We start from the raw sequence: 17,098 nt of genomic DNA, 5'->3' as shown, positions 1-17,098 counted from the left end.
ACACACCATGTGGACACAAGATCATTCAGAACTCTTGACAGCTATTGGTAATTGATTAAGGGACACCTTCTTACAGAGCCTGTTACAAAGCCTAATTCTGTTTAGACTGAGTTTCTCAGCAACCACCAGCAATCAATGTGACTTAAAACCTGTGTATTATTCCTGTCCTGCATGTTGAGGGTTCTGATACTAGCCCAGTCTTTCTGGTTCCAAAGGAACCAGAACAAAGCAGACTTGTCCTGGTCTGACCTGTTCCATCCAGATCCCTGCTGGCCTCTGATTAGCATCTTACACTGATGATTTGTGAGGTACTTACAGTCATCAATGATTGTAGATCAACACTGTCTCTGATTCTACCTTCCTTTCGGGCTTTCGCTGCAAGATTTCCAAACCAGATGAACGGAACCCAGTATTTCAGATGAGGAGATTTGAGATGGTCAAATAATTTTCTTTCATCTGCTGTCATAAAACCTTTAGCGCAAAATAAAAATAGCACAATTATGCAGAATTAGTCTAGCACTAATACATTACCATAAATATTTTCATGGTTACTATGGGAGCACACAATTGGGGGATATTAAAAATGCATAAAAGATGCCTCAAGTAGTTTATACTTGTATTAGAAATAAGGAATGTGTGTGTGTGTGTGTGTGTATGAGTGCAAACACATTTTTAATCTAACAATAATATATATCTAACTCTCTATATATTATTACCTAACAATAATATATAAGTTATCTAAAATAATATATAAGGCAAGGCAGTTGGTAATCCCTCATAGAGATGGCCATTAGGAAGTAAGGTGACATTAAATGGGGACTAGAACATCTGGGGAAGGTTTCCTCTTTAGATTTTGGTTTATTCATCTAAAATTGGGAGCAAGAATACTTAGAAATGTAAGGATTAATGGGCGACCTGGGTGGCTCAGTCGGTTAAGGATCTGCCTTTGGCTCAGGTCATGATCTCCGGGTCCCAGGATTGAGTCCCACATCAGAGAAGACCGCTTCTCCCTCTGCCTGCCTCTCCACTGGCTTGTGCGCTCTCTTTCTCTGACAAATAAATAATAAAATCTTAAAAAAAAAAAAAAAGAAATGTTACGATTGAAAGAATAAAAGGTGTTAATATATAGAAAGCACTTAGTATAGTGTGGAAACCATGAAGCACATACTTTTCCTCCAGCTCGCTTGCTCCCTCCACAGTCCTGATCAGCCAAGTCCCCTTCTGTGAAGCCCTCCTTGATGTTGGTCTTCTTCCCTTGGGATTTCCCCCCTTCAAAGTTCCCCAGACAGTGCTCTCTGTTGCCTTGTATTAGGGATTGTCATACATAAAGACTTCTCTTGCTAAGACCCTTTGGAAGGGCATTGAATGTATGTATGATTGGAAGGACCTATTTAGAAACTGTCCCTGCTCCCCTTCCCCCAGGGGATTTACTTGAAGACAAGTCCCTGAAACCAGCTTCAGGTAAAAAAGCCCAGATACAAAGGTGGGTCAGGCCAGGTGGAGCCATCCGATCAGTAGGGAAGGATGCATACTGTCTCCCTGGTTACCAAGGAGTAGGGGCCCCGCCCTTTGGGAGCCTTTTGGGCGCCAATCCCAATCAAGGTTAATAGGCTGGTTCAAATGTCTCCTAGGGTAAATTGTAACTCAATTGGTCACCTAGCATCACTGTGGAGTTTCCTGTGTGTGTTACAATCTCATTGGCCACCTGTGCATGGCCAGGGCTGACCGCATGGCCTTTGCCCTTAAAAGCTAGACTGTGAAACAGAGAAGGGTCGCCCACTTTTGTAAGAGGTGCGTCCCCGAACGTTCAGTTAGATTCTTGATGCTTGGCACGAAATAAAGCTTTGCTTGACCTTCACTTTATATCAGTCTTGCTCCTTTAATCACGGACCCATTATTGGGGCATAACAATGATCTTCATAGTGCCCACAGCATATCTTAAAAGTATAATTTTTACAATCTTTATCTGTGTGTGTGCATGTATATAACAGTTTGCCTGAGCTTGCAGTGACCTCTCTAGCCTCAGTTTTCCCAGTTGTAAAAGAGAAATGATAGTACTACTTCCCAGGTACGTTGCAGAATTACATGAGATGATGAACACATGTCAAGAGGTTAACATAATGCTTAGCATATACCTAACACTCAGTAAGTGCCAAGGCATAATACATTATGAAATTTTAGTTATCCATCCCACCCTCAACCTGCACAGCAAGGAAAGAAGAGATTTGAATAAGAGGAGAGGAGAAATAAGGGAGCAGGTTTATTTAATAAACGAACATTCACTGAATGTCTACTGTGCACCAGGGCTTGTTCATATAAATATCTACCTTATTTTTTATGTATTTGGGGGTGGGTAGGGGCAGAAGGAGAGGTAGAGTAAGAATCTCAAGTAGACTCCCCACTGAGCACAGAGCCCCCACGTGAGGCTCAATGTATTGACTCTGAGATCATGACCTGGGCCAGAACCAGGAGCTGGACACTTAAACCACTTGAGACACCCAGGTGTCCTTCAAGTATGTACTTTAAAAGCTTGCAGTTTACACTTGACCTTTTGCTTTTTAAAATATTTGATTGAGTCATTCAAATGCTATAGGAATCCAGAAGGACCAAAAGAATATTAATAAGAAAAGTCAGTCTCATTTTCCCAGCTACACAGTTTTCTCTCTGAAGGAATTACTGTGGCAAGTTTATTGTGTATCTTTCCAGAGAAATATCATTCAGACTTAATTTTTAAGAACACAAATAGCTGTACACTAAATACATACATATCTGTCATTTGTTTCTATTTTTTGGTTATATCTTGGAGATCTTTTTTTGTTAGTATATACAGAGTGGCATCATTGTTTTTAATGGCTGCTATCTAGCCAATTGTATACAATGTTCTATTTAATCAGTCCTCTTTTGAATAGACATTAAGTTGTTTTCATTTTTTTGCTATTAAAAAAAAATGATGCAGGCTCCTGGGTGGCTCAGTTGGTTATGTGAGTGCCTTTGGCTCAGGTCATGATCCCGGGGTTCTGGGATCGAGCCCCACATCGGGCTCCCTGCTCAGCAGGGAGCCTGCTTCTCCCTCCACCTGCTGCTCCCCCTGCTTATGCTCTCTCTCTGTCAAACAAATACATTAAATTTAAAAAATGATGCAATTACTATTCTTGTACTTATTTCCTTGAACTTTTAAGTGGACGTTTCAGTGTTAACTGTAATTTAGTACCAGTAATGTTTTCTGAATTAAATCTTTTTTCAAAAATAGAGTTTTGTTAGATACTAATTTTGAGTTACTTTTGTCTCAGGAATGTGGTCATTTGCTTATGAAATTCTAACACATTCATATGAAAATTGACTTTTGCCCCAATGTAACCTAGTTTATATCCTTAATCACCTGTAATCAATTTACAAATATGATTATTCCGCTTTAAGTAATCCTCCCTCCTTACCATGGAGACGTAGTTTTATTTCAGAGGTGTTACTCTAATAGAAGAGGAGTCAAAGAGAAGAGAGACCTGATCATTTTGAAAGTCACTGATTCATAGAGCCTTGGAGTTACCTAGATCTCGGTCAGTGTTTTTGAGAATAGGGGCTACTGATCGTGGGTATCTGAGTCACTTGTGACATCTGTCACCCATGGAGAGGGCTAGGCTCCACCCTCACCTACTAAATCAGACTCAGAACCAGCTCTGTGCCTTACCGTCTCATGTGGGTACTTCTAGAAAATTCTGATTCAGGTGGTCTAGAGTGAGTCCGGGCATCAGCATTCATTCAGATCTTCCAGAGTGATTTAATGGAATTGGGTCCAAGCAGTCACATGTGTACCAAGCTCTGCCGGAAATTCTTTTTTTTTTAAATATATTTTTTTATTATGTTCAATTAGCTAACATATAGTACATCATTAGTTTTTGATGTAGTGTTCAATGATTCATTAGTTGTGTATAACACCCAGCACTCATAACTGCAGGTACCCTCCTTAATGCCCACCCAGCTTCCCCATCCCTCCACCCCTTCAGTTTCATTCCTGAAGTCCAGAGTCTCTCATGGTTTGTCTACCTCTCTGATTTCTTCCCCTTCAGTTTTCCCTCCCTTCCCTTGTGGTCTTCCCCACTATTCCTTATGTTCCACATACAAGTTCTGACACACAGCAACGTTTGAAAATCACTGCCCCGCCGAATGAAGATTCTATTTATTCAGTATTTGAAGTAAACAGAGTATCAACTACAAAGCCAATATTTACCAACAGGAGACTCATTTTAGATAATGCTCAGGTTATTTATGTTAGCTTAGAAGGAAATTCCTCATGCCTGAGGAATTGGACTTTGTGTGGATGTCAAAAATAACAACAAGCCTGATCATTCGCTTCTCGCGGCATCTCAAAGTTCTTGCCTGATCAAGATACTCTGCCTTTTTTTTTTTTTTTTTCTTTTTAAAGACTTGCAGAGCATGATCGAGCCTTGTTACAAGAGGTTAATAAACTTGACCTGTCTTGGCTCTATGCTTAAAGATTTGCAGCTGCAGTTCATCCTTTACTTGGAAGCCTATTCTCTGACATTTCATATCATTTGGCTAGCAGTTACATTCTTGGGATTTATGCTGCAATTTTCAAAAAATTACCCCGTTTATATACCAGTTGCAATCTCTGTCATTTGACCAAAGAATAACTTTACCTCTGCTTATTTTTTATTCAGGAGTATGGATCAATTTGTGCTGTCAAGTTCTTTTTCGGCTTTTTAGCAGAATGCAAATATGCAAAGTGAGGGTTTATTCAGGGCGGACACAAAAGCTAGAGTTAGCCTCTCTCCCAGGTAGCACACCCACCCACTGGAAGGGGACATGCAGAGCAAGGAAAGCTGGGGATTTTTAGTTTTTCAGCCCAGAGGTAAGGAATACTTTGCTCAGCTCCGTGGAAGGTGGATGACAAACCAGACATTAATGTGTCCTCCAAGAGTGCACAGGCATGGTGGTTTTTTGCTGCTCCCCTCAGGGTCACATGTCTTACTAAAAATAACCCTGTCTTTGGAAATCACATCACTGGTCAAGTACAAGGAAATCCACAGATTGTTGGTCAAATCAATTAAAAGGATGTTTGTTATGAAATGTAATTCTATCCTTATCACTACTTTGGGCCACTATAACCAGAGACCAAGAAACTTTTTCAGAATGTGGTCATTATGCTCATCACTAGGACTGTGTGATCCGCACACCCACTGATCTGCCGCAGTTTGGTAGCGCTGTCAACTGGGCTGGTCCTCACACCACCCTGTGACCTTGACCTGTCAGTCTTCATGCCAAGCTCCCTCCGGTCCAACCCATAACCCTGACATTGCTGCTTTGTCTTGCTGTTACATCTGCTCAGAGCTCCTCTTGCTCTCTCTTCCTTCTGGGTTTCTGGCCAGGTAGGCTCTGTTCAGCAATTTTCATACTTGTCCCAAGAAACCTCCTTAGTATTTCAAATCAGAGTAAACCCCCACCCCCCACCCCAAGTTTTTACTTGCAACTAGAATTGTGATTTGATGGAATAGGACCTCCTACTTTAAGGTAAAATGTTACTGCCCTCAAGCCAAAGGCCTAATTAAGTCCACTAATAAACAATATTCCAGTCTTTAACATTTTTCATCTGCCATGCATTTGGTCTATTTTGCTTCAGTTGAAGCTCAGGCAGATGTCTTAGGCTTTTAAAGCAGAGTGTGCAAATGAGACGCTATTAGCAGAAGAGCTAAAAGCTTGGCATCTCAAAGCTTGAAGGCAGAATGGGTTTATTGCCAGTTCTTTCCAAAAGAGAAGGTTGTGCATTCAGCATCTGAGCCCATCTCAGAGAGATGACTTTTTCAGGAAGATTGCAATGTGCCTGGGTAATTTTCATCTCTGTACTGTACTTTCAAAATGAATTGAAATGCAGCCACCGGATTCGACTACAGTGCTCCTTTAAACTCAATGGTAGAGGTTTAGAAATCCTTGTCAGCTGGAAAAATCAAAGGGAGGTCAGAGAGATTGAGGGAGAGAGATGGAATCACACTGTGAAACTGCTGTGGGCAGGATGTGAGACTTTTTTTTCTTTTCTTTTTTTTTTTTTAAACCACGGACCACACTAAGATACATTGTTCCCAAACAATGATTGGTTTTTTTCAGCTGGTGGTCTCTCTGATATTTCCTGATCAGTTTAGTTCTGTTCTATTCTGTTCCATTCCATTAAAAAATGATGGTTGCGGGGTGCTTGGGTGGCTCAGTGGGTTGGGCCGCTGCCTTTGGCTCGGGTCGTGGTCTCAGGGTCCTGGGATCGAGCCCCGCATCGGGCTCTCTGCTCTGCGGGGAGCCTGCTTCCCTCTCTCTCTCTGCCTGCCTCTCTGCCTACTTGTGATCTCTGTCTGTCAAATAAATAAATAAAATCTTAAAAAAAAAAAAAGGAAAAGAAAAAGAAAAAAAAATGATGGTTGCAAGCTATTAAAATGACTTAAGAACCCAGTAATGAATTATAAACCATAGTTTGAAAAGCTTGAAATAGATATGGTTGAGTGAAATCAGTTTCTAGGATTGCAATCCTGGCCAGAGACAGAGAACCTTTCCTCTTTTCCTCATGTGGATAAAACATCTCTACTCAGCCATATCCCTGTCCCCTGATAGTTCACCGCCTTCTACACTTGACACACAGGAAATAACACCCCCTAAATCAGTGCTCTGAGCCCTCACCTGTCTGGGTGGCCCAGAATTTTATTTTCCCTGAGTGAACAGACGTGAGGTGATTTGCAGGTGAGGTTGGAGGAGTCGAGAGCTGTGCCTTGTGTTCTGGTACAGTGCTTCCTAAACTCTGCTGCGTGTTAGAGTGGTCAGGGGAGCTTTTAAAACTCTTGATGCCTGGGTCGCATCAAACACCTATTGAACCCAATGTCTGGGGTGGGAGCCAGACATCAGTATTTGTAAAAGATCCCTAGTGATTTCAACTTGCAACAAAATTTAGGAACATCTAGCCTAGTGCACAGAATCGTTATGTCATTTTAGCATTCTCAGCCTGGGCTCAAACATCCTGCAGAGCTTCTGTGAGCTCGTTTGAGGTGGGGACTCTTAGTTGCTAAGCCCCAGACATTCTGATTCCACCAGCTGCCCAGGAACATGCAATTTAAAGTCCCCTTGATAAATGAATGTAGTCTATGATCACACTTTGAGAAACATTGAGTGGATGCCTTGATTAACTCTTAGAACTGTGTGGAATCTTCAAACCCTGACCCGCTGAGACTACCCATCATGGCATTCATTCAAGTAGGGCTGGTTCCGCCGTGCACTTTCTGTCCTATGTAGAGCAAGTGTGCATAGGTGAGTCAAGTTTCACTCACAGGATGACATTCTGTCTGTTCTGGGCACAGCATGTGAGACTATAGAGGTAACTGACTCAGCCTGTAAAAGTTCAGCCAGCAGGAAAAACTGGCACAGCTGCGAATGCCACTGTCCCCTTGATCACCTCTCTGGAGCACAGAGTTGCGGGAGATCTCACAGAGACCAAGGAGCCCCACCGCCATGGAATGCGTCTGAAAGAACTTGAACAGCACACCACAGGGCAGGAAGTCAATACTATACAACAGCCATTTGATTTTACTTAGTGAGAGAAGATCACAGGTTACATGATCTGAGTATGGGGCTAGCCTTCCAGCCAGTGCATCTAAAGGCAGAATTTGTGTTTCAACAGCCATTTGACAATTGGGAGCTTGCTTAGTTGTATTAATGTCTGTTTATCATAAGTGCCGCTAAAAATTCTGATGGGGTCTCCTCAGGGTCTTTCCTTATAGAAGAAGCTCAAAGATCCTCATGTTAAGAGTCAAGGGCTTTAAGAATACTGAACAGTGTCCTCTCCTCAAATTTTACTGTTTTCTTTCATTATCTCTCTCTCTCTCTCTCTCTCTCTCTCTCTTTTTTTTTTTTATTTTTTTTATTTAAGTAGGCGCCACACCTGAGCCCAATGCAGGGCTTGAACTCGTGACTCTGAGATCAAGACCTGAGCTGAGATCAAGAGGCAGACACTTTACTGACTGAGCCACTCAGGCACCCCAAATTTTACTGTTTTCTAATCACTCTTATGGGCTACCAAGCACAAAAGGAAACGATTTGGGAGAAATAGAAATACAATGTAGAGATATAAATTTCAGCTATAAATACATTTGTGTTTGTCTCTGAAAATGATTCATGTGAGCAAAGATTTATAGCAATTTTTGCTGATCCTTGAGGACAGGGATCTTATCTATTCTCACTTCTAGCTGTGCTCCCGTGCTCAGCATAGTGCCTAGCATATCATATACACTCAACAGATCTTTGTTAAATAAGCAAATACATGACAGATTTAGCAACAGCTTTAGTAACGTTTCTTTTAGAGGAGTGTAGATAATTTCCCATCACCTATTTCTGTGATTCTGGTGAGTAATTTTGAAGAGAAATATTTTTTTCCTCCTGATCACTATGAAACACCAACTAAAATGTTTTGATTCAGTTTTATTTCATAATGCAAATACCCAGTTAAGGCCATCGCTTGAACTGGCAAAGGTCTGGAATTGTGCACCTGACCTGACTTAGGATGAGTGACATCTTCCAGGGCTGGTGATTGGAATGACTGAAATTTTCCAGGCCAGGTTTGTTGCCAATAGGCAAAATGATAGAGACACTTCTGTTACAGCTCCTCTTTAATTACTGAGAACGGACCAGTTTAGGGAATTTTCAGCATTATAGATATTATTTTGCACTCTATGGGTATTTCTATTTTCATGTGAGCAGAAATGAAACCATTTTATTTTTAACTTGAGAGATTTAACCTGTAACATCAAAGCATATGTATTGCCCCAACAGCGTTTGATCCTTTTAATTTTCCAGACTACTAGAACTTGACTGTCCAACTTCAAAGCAAGGAAAGTTAGGGACTAGCAGGTGGGGGACCTAGGTCATCTGGCTCTAGTCAAGAGATTGCCAGATGCTTCAGAAGGAGATGCTGGTCATTCTCTCTGCCCTCTCACTCAGTTCTGAATCTTTCTGAAGAAAGATTCCCTGAAGCCAGGCAAAGGTGTTAGAGGGAAACTCCAACCATCTTAAAACCCATTGTCTCTCAGAAGACCAGGGACCCCTTGCCTCAGAGTGTCCAGGGGCTTGTTAAATCCATTCATTCCTGGCCACCACCCCAGATCTACTGAATCAGAATCTCTAGGTGTGGTATCTTGGGATCTGAGTTTTTAGCAATATTGACTTTTAACAAAATCTACTGTGCACTGAGGTTTGAGAACATGTACTTTTCCTGACAGGTGATTTTATGTAAGAAAGTCACCAGAAAGGAAGTAGGTTTTCTCGTACCCTCAACATTGCCTCCAGCCTTTGCCCCCACTCCTCTGGGGCCCTTGTGCTTTACTTACTAGCCCTCTCTCCCCTCAGGCAGAGCAGGTGCCCTGGCTCTGGGCTCAGGACATCTGCCAGACATTTTCCGCCATCCCTGAACTTCCTGTTCTTCCCAGAAACGTTGGCACAGGCCAAGGACAGTCAGACAGTGATGGAGGCATGTGTCCAGCTGGGGGGAGAGTGGAAACTGACCCCATGTGCACACTGACTCAGCCCGCTCTGTTGGGGAAAGGAGCAAGTTTGGTGAGCCAGCTGCCAGTCCACAGAGCGGGTGGCCACTCAATATGGTGGACTGTGGGCCAGTCAGGAAGGATCTGGCCTCTGGAATGGCTCTTCTAGCTCCGAGGGCAGTGGTTTGGAACGTTTGCCTCTCTGCCCAGTGCACAAACTTTATGTCCCTGTGGCTACAAGCTGTCCAATTACTGCTTTTTCTGCTTCTTGTGAGAACACTTCAGAGGGAGTGAGAACAGTACTGATATGTTCCCTGTGATGTCAGGGAACCAGGCCCCACAGGCACCTGCACAGGCCTAGGCACTCTCATGGCTCCAGTCAGTTCTGTCCACACAAACCAAAGTCACTGAAGTCAGCACAAGGCTCGTTATGCCCATGCATAAAAACCTCTTCAAAAAAGCCCTCAAATATCAATCTTTTTTTAAAAAAATCTGTTTTTAAGGCCATCTCAGAAAAGGAGCCTGGATACAGCAACCTAATTTGAGACTGTACTCAATATAAAGGCAGAATCACCTCACGTTTTTTGTTTTTGTTTTTTAAAGATTTTATTTATTTATTTGAGAGAGAGACAGAGAGAACATGAGAAAGGAGACGGTTGAAGGGAGAAGCAGACTCCCCATGGAGCTGGGAGCCTGATGTGGTCCTTGATCCTGGGACTCCAGGACTATGACCTGAGCCGAAGGCAGTTGCTTAACCAACTGAGCTACCCAGGCGCCCCACCTCATGGTTTTAAAATGTGTATTCATTAATCTGTCCCAACAAACTATCAGACTGACAAACAACCACCAAGCACAACTACCAGTTTTTATTTGGTGCCTGCCCTCAATGATCTCATTTAATCCTCAACCCATTGAGGTCTGCTCTGACAGCTTCTCTCCTAAATATTAACATACCAAAGAGAACCATCCTCCCAACATGACTTGTTCCCAGCATACTGTGCCCAGGAGTGAGGGGTGAACAAATGCATCTTTTTTTTTTTTTTTTTAGATTTTTTTTCTTTTTAAAGTAACCTCCACACCCAGTGTGGGGCTTGAGCTCACAACCCCATGATCAAGGGTTGCACCTTCAGCAGACTGAGCCAGGCAGGCGTCCCCAACTGCATCTACTTTGAGGGGTCAAAGAGAGACCAGAGCCACACTGCCTAGACAAAAACTCATGGTTGGTTCCTGCTAGAATTGGCTTTTAGAAAAGGTCAGCTGATATTAACATGGTTCTAATAAATACAGTAATTATTGTTATAGTATATTTACCTAAAGGCCATGTGACTCTTTGCCACTTAATTTGAAGTTGACTCTCTGCCACTTCTTCTCTTTTGCGCCCCTAGGAAACTTCTTGAGAGCAGTAACTATGTCTTACTCATTTTTGCCTCTGAAGATTGTTTGGGGCACATAGGAAGTAATCAGTAAATGTTTCTTGGATGAATAAATAAATAAAATTTCAGAGGAATTTTGGAGGTTCCCATCTAGGCTGAGGGGAGTCCACGGAGGGCAAAGGCATTCAACATACCTGCTTCAACCACGTGGTCCATGGTTGGGAACCTTTTGTACACAGCGGTGCTCACAGAGCGGAAGATAAGTAGAGATGTGAGATTGACGTAGCGCATCAGCGTCCTTCTGAGCAGGCGCCCGTGCTCGTCTCTTCCGTGAACACTGCTGGAGATGAGGAACATCAGCCTATCCGGCCAGGGCAGATTCACAAACTGGTTCCACCATCGGTTCACTACCAGAGTGACATAAAACCCTGTAAAATGACAGGAAACGATAGAGCCATTTCTTGCAGCATACATGGTGACCCTGATGCTTTTAGCAGAATTTCAGCTTTTTTAGGGATTGGGATGTAAAAATATGTTGCTATCTGTATCTTAGAATTTCGCCCTCCAAAATAAGTAAATAAGTAAATAAATAAATAAAAATAAATAAATGAATAAATAAATAAGTAATTTGTGCCTGGCAAGGCCTTAGCACCCAGTGAGTGGGTATTAGAGTTTAAATATTGGCAGCAAAAATGGAGCGTTAGTGAAGAGGAAGCTTGATTGTCCAATCGCAAATGATTACCTCAAACTCGTTTGGGGTTAATTTAGCCAAAGCAGGCCTGAAGGAAAACCTTACGGGTGGTTGGGATTCTATTGCAAGCAGTGGCTTTTCAGGCATGCCTCTCAGCTTGGAAACACTCCCATGCAGAGTCATCGGTGTCATCCTAACGGAGACAGCTGTGTGGCTGCATTCTGTGTGTGACCTATACTTACCAAGCACAAAGGTTACTGGAATTTGTTCAGCATATCTGTCACAGTAAATTGATAATTTTTCAAAGTAACGTTTTTGGGCTCCTGTAAGTAACAATCTGGAGCAAAAATAAAATGCATAGCCCTTTATGATATAATACTTCTGCACCTGCTTTGCAAGTGATATTCAGTGCAAACAATTAAGCACAAATAATTGTAATTTTTTTTAAGGCACAATAACTTTTTTCCTACCTGAGCTGATGTATCTCAAAGGCTTTTTAATTGCCGAATGGTTCAAGTACCAATGTTTTTAGTACATGAATGTTATTGGCCATTAGACAGTTGGGTTTATTAACTTTTATTTTTAAATACTTTACATTTTAAGCTTTTGTATGATGAATACATTGGATTTAGACCAAAATACCTCATGAAAGCGTCCAATTTTCAATTATTCGTCAGGTATGCTTTAAAAAAAAGTGTCTTGATTAAGTGAATTACAGTTATTAAATTAATTACTAAATAATAGCCCTAAATTTGACATCTTGATCTTCCTCTTCCCTGAATATGCTACTTAGCACATTCTTGACCATATGTGCTATACTTCAAGGGATATTATAACTGTTTATTTCACAGCCTATAATTAGTTAAAATATAAAACAATGCAGATATAACTAGAAGTAAAATTTTTTATTACTATATTTGGTGGGTTTGTAGTTCTATAATATAAATATAAAAAGTTATATTACAGATCTGACCAAAACTCATTTTCTGGTATTGTTTGACATAAATTCATTTAATGAAACTATTATTGATGTTTATATTATAGGGAGGGGATTCAGAGGTAGAAGAAAGGTCTCAAGTCACGGTCAAGATCTAGAAAGAGGAACAACACAGATGAATTTGCATGAAAGAATGAGAACAGCTGTTCCAAGGGAAGAAGAAATCCCTTGGAAATCCATGATAACATGTGCCAAGGGTGTGTTTGAGTCAGGAGAACTTGGGTAAGGGAAGCAGAGGGATAATGAGGTAACAGGGAGCCACCGGCCAGATTGCAGATGAAAGGCTGGTGCTGAGAGGATTCTGGGGTGCAGGGTGAGCTTGGGGTGCAGGGTGAGCTTGGAATTCCTGCCTTGGCTTTGGAGGAAGTGTCAGAAATTCTGAAGTTAGGAACAGGTTGTGCAGGCGTGTCAAGGTCATGCCAATGACAAGTCACAGCCAGAACAGTTTCTGATACTCAAATAGAAATGGTCAAAGATGATTTAAATGTGGAAAGCACAGGCCATAAGGTCAGAGGAACCCAGGTTTGAATTCCGGATCAGCCACTTAAAGATCTGGACTTGGAACCTATCTTTAAATCTCTCTGAGCCTCAGTTTTCCCATTTTTTGTAAATGGGAATAATAATAACTATGTGTTAGGAATGTTATGAAGCTTAAATAATATATTATATATATAACTACTTAACATATGGTGTCATACTTAATTGATTAAAGAGGCTGTTATTAATAATTGGCCAAAGGAAAAAATATTCAGCTATTAGCTACATAGAAAGTTTAGTAGCTAGAAAGTACTAAAATGACGGTTTTGTCAAGTTCATCCAAAAGTAAAAAGAGATATAATCAAAGAAATGAATTCTGTCTTTGACTTACGATTTTTGCTAAGTGTAATTATTTGCTTAAAACAGAATTTTAAAATGTAAGATTATTAGTACACATGAGAATGACACTGGTCTATATTTTTCTACAGGTATGTTTGACTTTCTCGGTAAAGTCAGCCTATAGTTCTTGGTATGCCTTTAATCAAGATTAAACATCTATTTTAATAAGATTTTATAGTTGAACATTTAAAAAATGAAGAATGACTTGCACAATTGATCATTATTATAAATGTAAGTACTTTTTGGTCTAAAAAATTTAAAAAAATATATGCATACTATTTTATGGGGTATAAATAAGATATTAGAGCAAAAATGGAGGCCCCATGGAGGATTTCTGGCTAGGATGCAGCTGTTCTAAGTGCTCTTCTATCCTAAGCAGCGGTAGCAGCAATAAACTCACATTAGTAAAAATAAACTAATGAGACAATTATTCTGAAACGTCATGTGCCTTCCACCATTTCATATTCTGAAGGATTAGATGACACAAAAATAAATTGTCCAAATAATATTGTATTTATAAGACACAACTGAAAGAAGATTAGAGGTTTGTAAATAAAACTTTCCCTTTACAGATATTTTGATAGGCAGCAAAACAGCTCTTCCTATTCTACTTTTGATAATTATCGGCTGGCCAAATTATCCCTCTTCTTCAGATAGAGTCCTGCTGCTGCAAAGAAGAAGGCAGGTAAGAGCAATGATAACACAAATTTGTTCATCTGTATGCGGGAAAGAACAAACTGAACTACATAGAAAAGGAGGAAATACAGCCTCAAAAACCTTTAGCTTTTTTATTTTAAGTTCTAACTTCCCCCAGAGTAGAAATGAATGTAATCAATTTTAATTAAAAAAAAGAAAACTCACAAATTTTTTTGTACTATTGATAAAATTTTATTAAGACCATGATTTTAGCCATGAAAGTATTTCTTGGACATGATTTTGCTCAGATTCTCTGTCAGTCTGACAGGCGTAGGTTGTGATGTTGTAAAGAATAAACATTTTCTATTGTGAATATAACACACCCCAAACTCAGAAGATATCAACAAAATAAATTAGTTTTCAGGCCTTTATTTAGTTGAGGTATAGGTAAGATTGGCAGGCACCATCCTGGATAAGATCTTGTCATTCCAGGCAAAAGAAAGGAAAGTTGCCTGATATATACCATTCTCAAACACGTTCATTATGCAGGTAGCTGCTATAAGCTGTCAAATTACAAACTGACATTATCAATGACATAGCTGCGATGGGCACAAGTGATTATTTGTCTGTGGCCTTTGCCATTCCAAATCATCGCTGAGTATTTAAGTATAAATCTTCCCTTTTATACCTCTGGCGAAGTCTGGCAGCATGACTCATTGTGATCAGCTAACACGGGGCTGGAATGAGAGCCACCTGAATATGATAGTTAGGGTCTACTTAACATCCTGAGCATGGTTAGGTGTGGATTAAAATACCGTGTCCTGAGGTGATGAAGGCAAGAGTGGATCATGCAAAGGAGGAGATTACATAATGCAAGAGTCAGCGGCAACCAAAGGCTCTGATTTTTGAGACTGTATTCTTCCATGATATCTGATGGCCATAGGAGACATGCAAAGGAAGGTACCTGTATACCAAACTTATTGCCGTGTAAAAAACAGCAAAGACAATAAATTCCCTGTACAGTAGTTTGTAGATGCTGCCTCTCCACTTGAGGAGTAACCTATGAAATCCAAAAAAAGTCGCATTTGCTACTTTACTGGAGTACGTGACAGTCATCTTGGATAGCTTTTTTTGTCTAGAAGAGCAAGAAGACAAAACACAAGTAAAAAGCAATGTTTAAGTTTGAGCATTAAGTCTATGTCTCAGACTCAAGCCACTAACCAGCCATCTCCCCATTCTGCCTTGCTCTGTTTAACCGATTTGGAATTTGGCGATAAGCACCTTTGCCTTGCTGAATCTTTTAGTAGGAAAGGGTGATATTGGAACTTGCACTCATTTCTAAATGTTATCCAGGTTTTATAGTCCTCACTTAGTAATATTTAAATGAACAAATGTGATCTAAGAAATGTGTTGTGTGTTTTCTTAATTCATGGGAAGATTTAGGGTATCGATAATGCTATATAAATTGACATTTCCAAAAGCACCAGCCAAATGTACTCTTTGGGTCTTTATTTGCTAAGGTATGTAAAGAAGTATCTATTTCACCCTTAAATTTCCTGAGGGGGAATTTATGGCTCTCTACTTAGAAATCAGGAGATACTGTTGAAAAGAAGCAAGCCTCTTGTGGGAATTTAATTCATGGGTCACTTTTGGTGGCTTTAGTTGGATGTGGATACCTCTGTAGTGGGCCTCCAAGTGCATGGGGAGCCCTCTATACACTTTTCAAGGAAGGGTCACCACGATAGTAGTGGACTTTTCCCTGGAAAAATCATCATAAAATACCTAGGGAGGTTCACTTTCTGTTTGGAACTGACCAAAATGAGGCCCCGATTTGGGCTCTCTCTACTTGGATCTGTTCCGTAGATGTGAGTAGGATGAGAATAGGACCCCAGTGCCTCGTTCCAGTGAGTTCTCTGGAATTCCATTGCTTTTCAACAAGACAGCAAACATTCAAGTTCTGAGATGGCCTTGAACTAATCCAGCACCACTACTCTCTAACATGGAGCATAAACAGATAACATGAGAGGTCTTTGAAGTCTTTTTTGCTTCAAAATGATCCGTGAGGAGGGTCTTACAGAGAGCTACTTAGATGGAAATTATGGAGGTTTTAGAGAGATTTGGGCTAGACACAGGAAATAAATCCTCTAGCAGATTTCTTACAGGAAGTAGCCTGCAGCACACATTTTATCTAAACGAGAAAACTTCCTGTCTTTATTCAGAGGTGAGAAAACAATCCAATTCTGATTTGCCTAGTTTCCCCGAAGAAATAAAACTCTGGCACTACATTCACAAACTTAAACTTTCAACATCACTGATGTTAGTAAAGAAATCGGGGCTTTTTGGCATAAGGAAGTGGCATTACAAGAGGACGGCAATCGTGCCACAAAACCAGTCTAATTTTCCCATCTTTACCTTGTCTGTCTAATGTGAGTAGAGCCAAAATGGGGGGAGAGGAGCATAATAAATTAAGCCCATTTCATAATTTGTTCTCATGGGCAGTCTCATTTTAGATAACAGTCCTCAACTTGGTTTAACAGCTCTCTCATCTGTTTCAGCCGTCAGAAAAATTAAGATCGGATAGAGTAGAGGTCAGAATGAAAATACACGGGTACTCTTTGTGCACTAACCTATTTCTTGGGTTTGGAGGCTCCGGCAGGAAAGAAAATCTTGCAATTTCAGGCTCCCCCTGAAGAGGAGCCTTTAGGTCGGTGCTGCGTTCGGCTTCCTGCTTCGCTCGTGCTCGCTCAGATTTCCTCTCCTTCTCTGGCCACCGAGAAGACCCAGAGGGTGACAAGTCCAGGAGTTAAATATTTTTCCACTTGCGGAGGCCTGTTTATGCCAATTTGCCCACTGATGACAGTTATAGCCGGGAACAAACAGAAGCAACAGCTGCTGATGTAGCTTTTTTCTACTCTATAATTATAACTCCACCTGCCGTCCAAAGTACCCCTTTGAATGAGAAGTCGGAGGTGACGTGAAGGAGGTTGGGCCCTTGAAGTCTTGG

General features: G+C 40.9%; 1 protein-coding gene across 4 annotated transcripts in view; it reads right to left on the bottom strand.

The window, feature by feature from the left end:
• The window catches only part of BEST3 (bestrophin 3), a 37,293-nt gene extending 20,488 nt beyond the window's left edge, over nt 1-16,805 (bottom strand). The window contains exons 1-5 of one of the 4 annotated variants that reach the window (XM_032854836.1): nt 16,722-16,802; nt 15,059-15,229; nt 11,828-11,922; nt 11,089-11,322; nt 317-471 (exon numbers count right to left, since the gene is read on the bottom strand). In XM_032854836.1, the coding sequence (XP_032710727.1) occupies nt 317-471; nt 11,089-11,322; nt 11,828-11,922; nt 15,059-15,210 (636 nt within the window). In that variant the 5' untranslated portion in view covers nt 15,211-15,229; nt 16,722-16,802. Of the gene's footprint in view, nt 1-316; nt 472-10,832; nt 11,323-11,827; nt 11,923-15,058; nt 15,230-16,721 lie in introns of those variants that run through there. The other 3 variants (XM_032854838.1, XM_032854837.1, XM_032854839.1) reach the window with 3 other exon arrangements.
• Nucleotides 16,806-17,098: the final 293 nt, after the last annotated feature.

Source organism: Lontra canadensis, unplaced genomic scaffold, assembly GCF_010015895.1.
Source record: "Lontra canadensis isolate GAN:19392208 unplaced genomic scaffold, GSC_riverotter_1.0 scaffold9, whole genome shotgun sequence".
Lineage (NCBI taxonomy): Eukaryota > Metazoa > Chordata > Mammalia > Carnivora > Mustelidae > Lontra > Lontra canadensis.
This window is presented reverse-complemented; position numbering and strand designations above follow the sequence as displayed.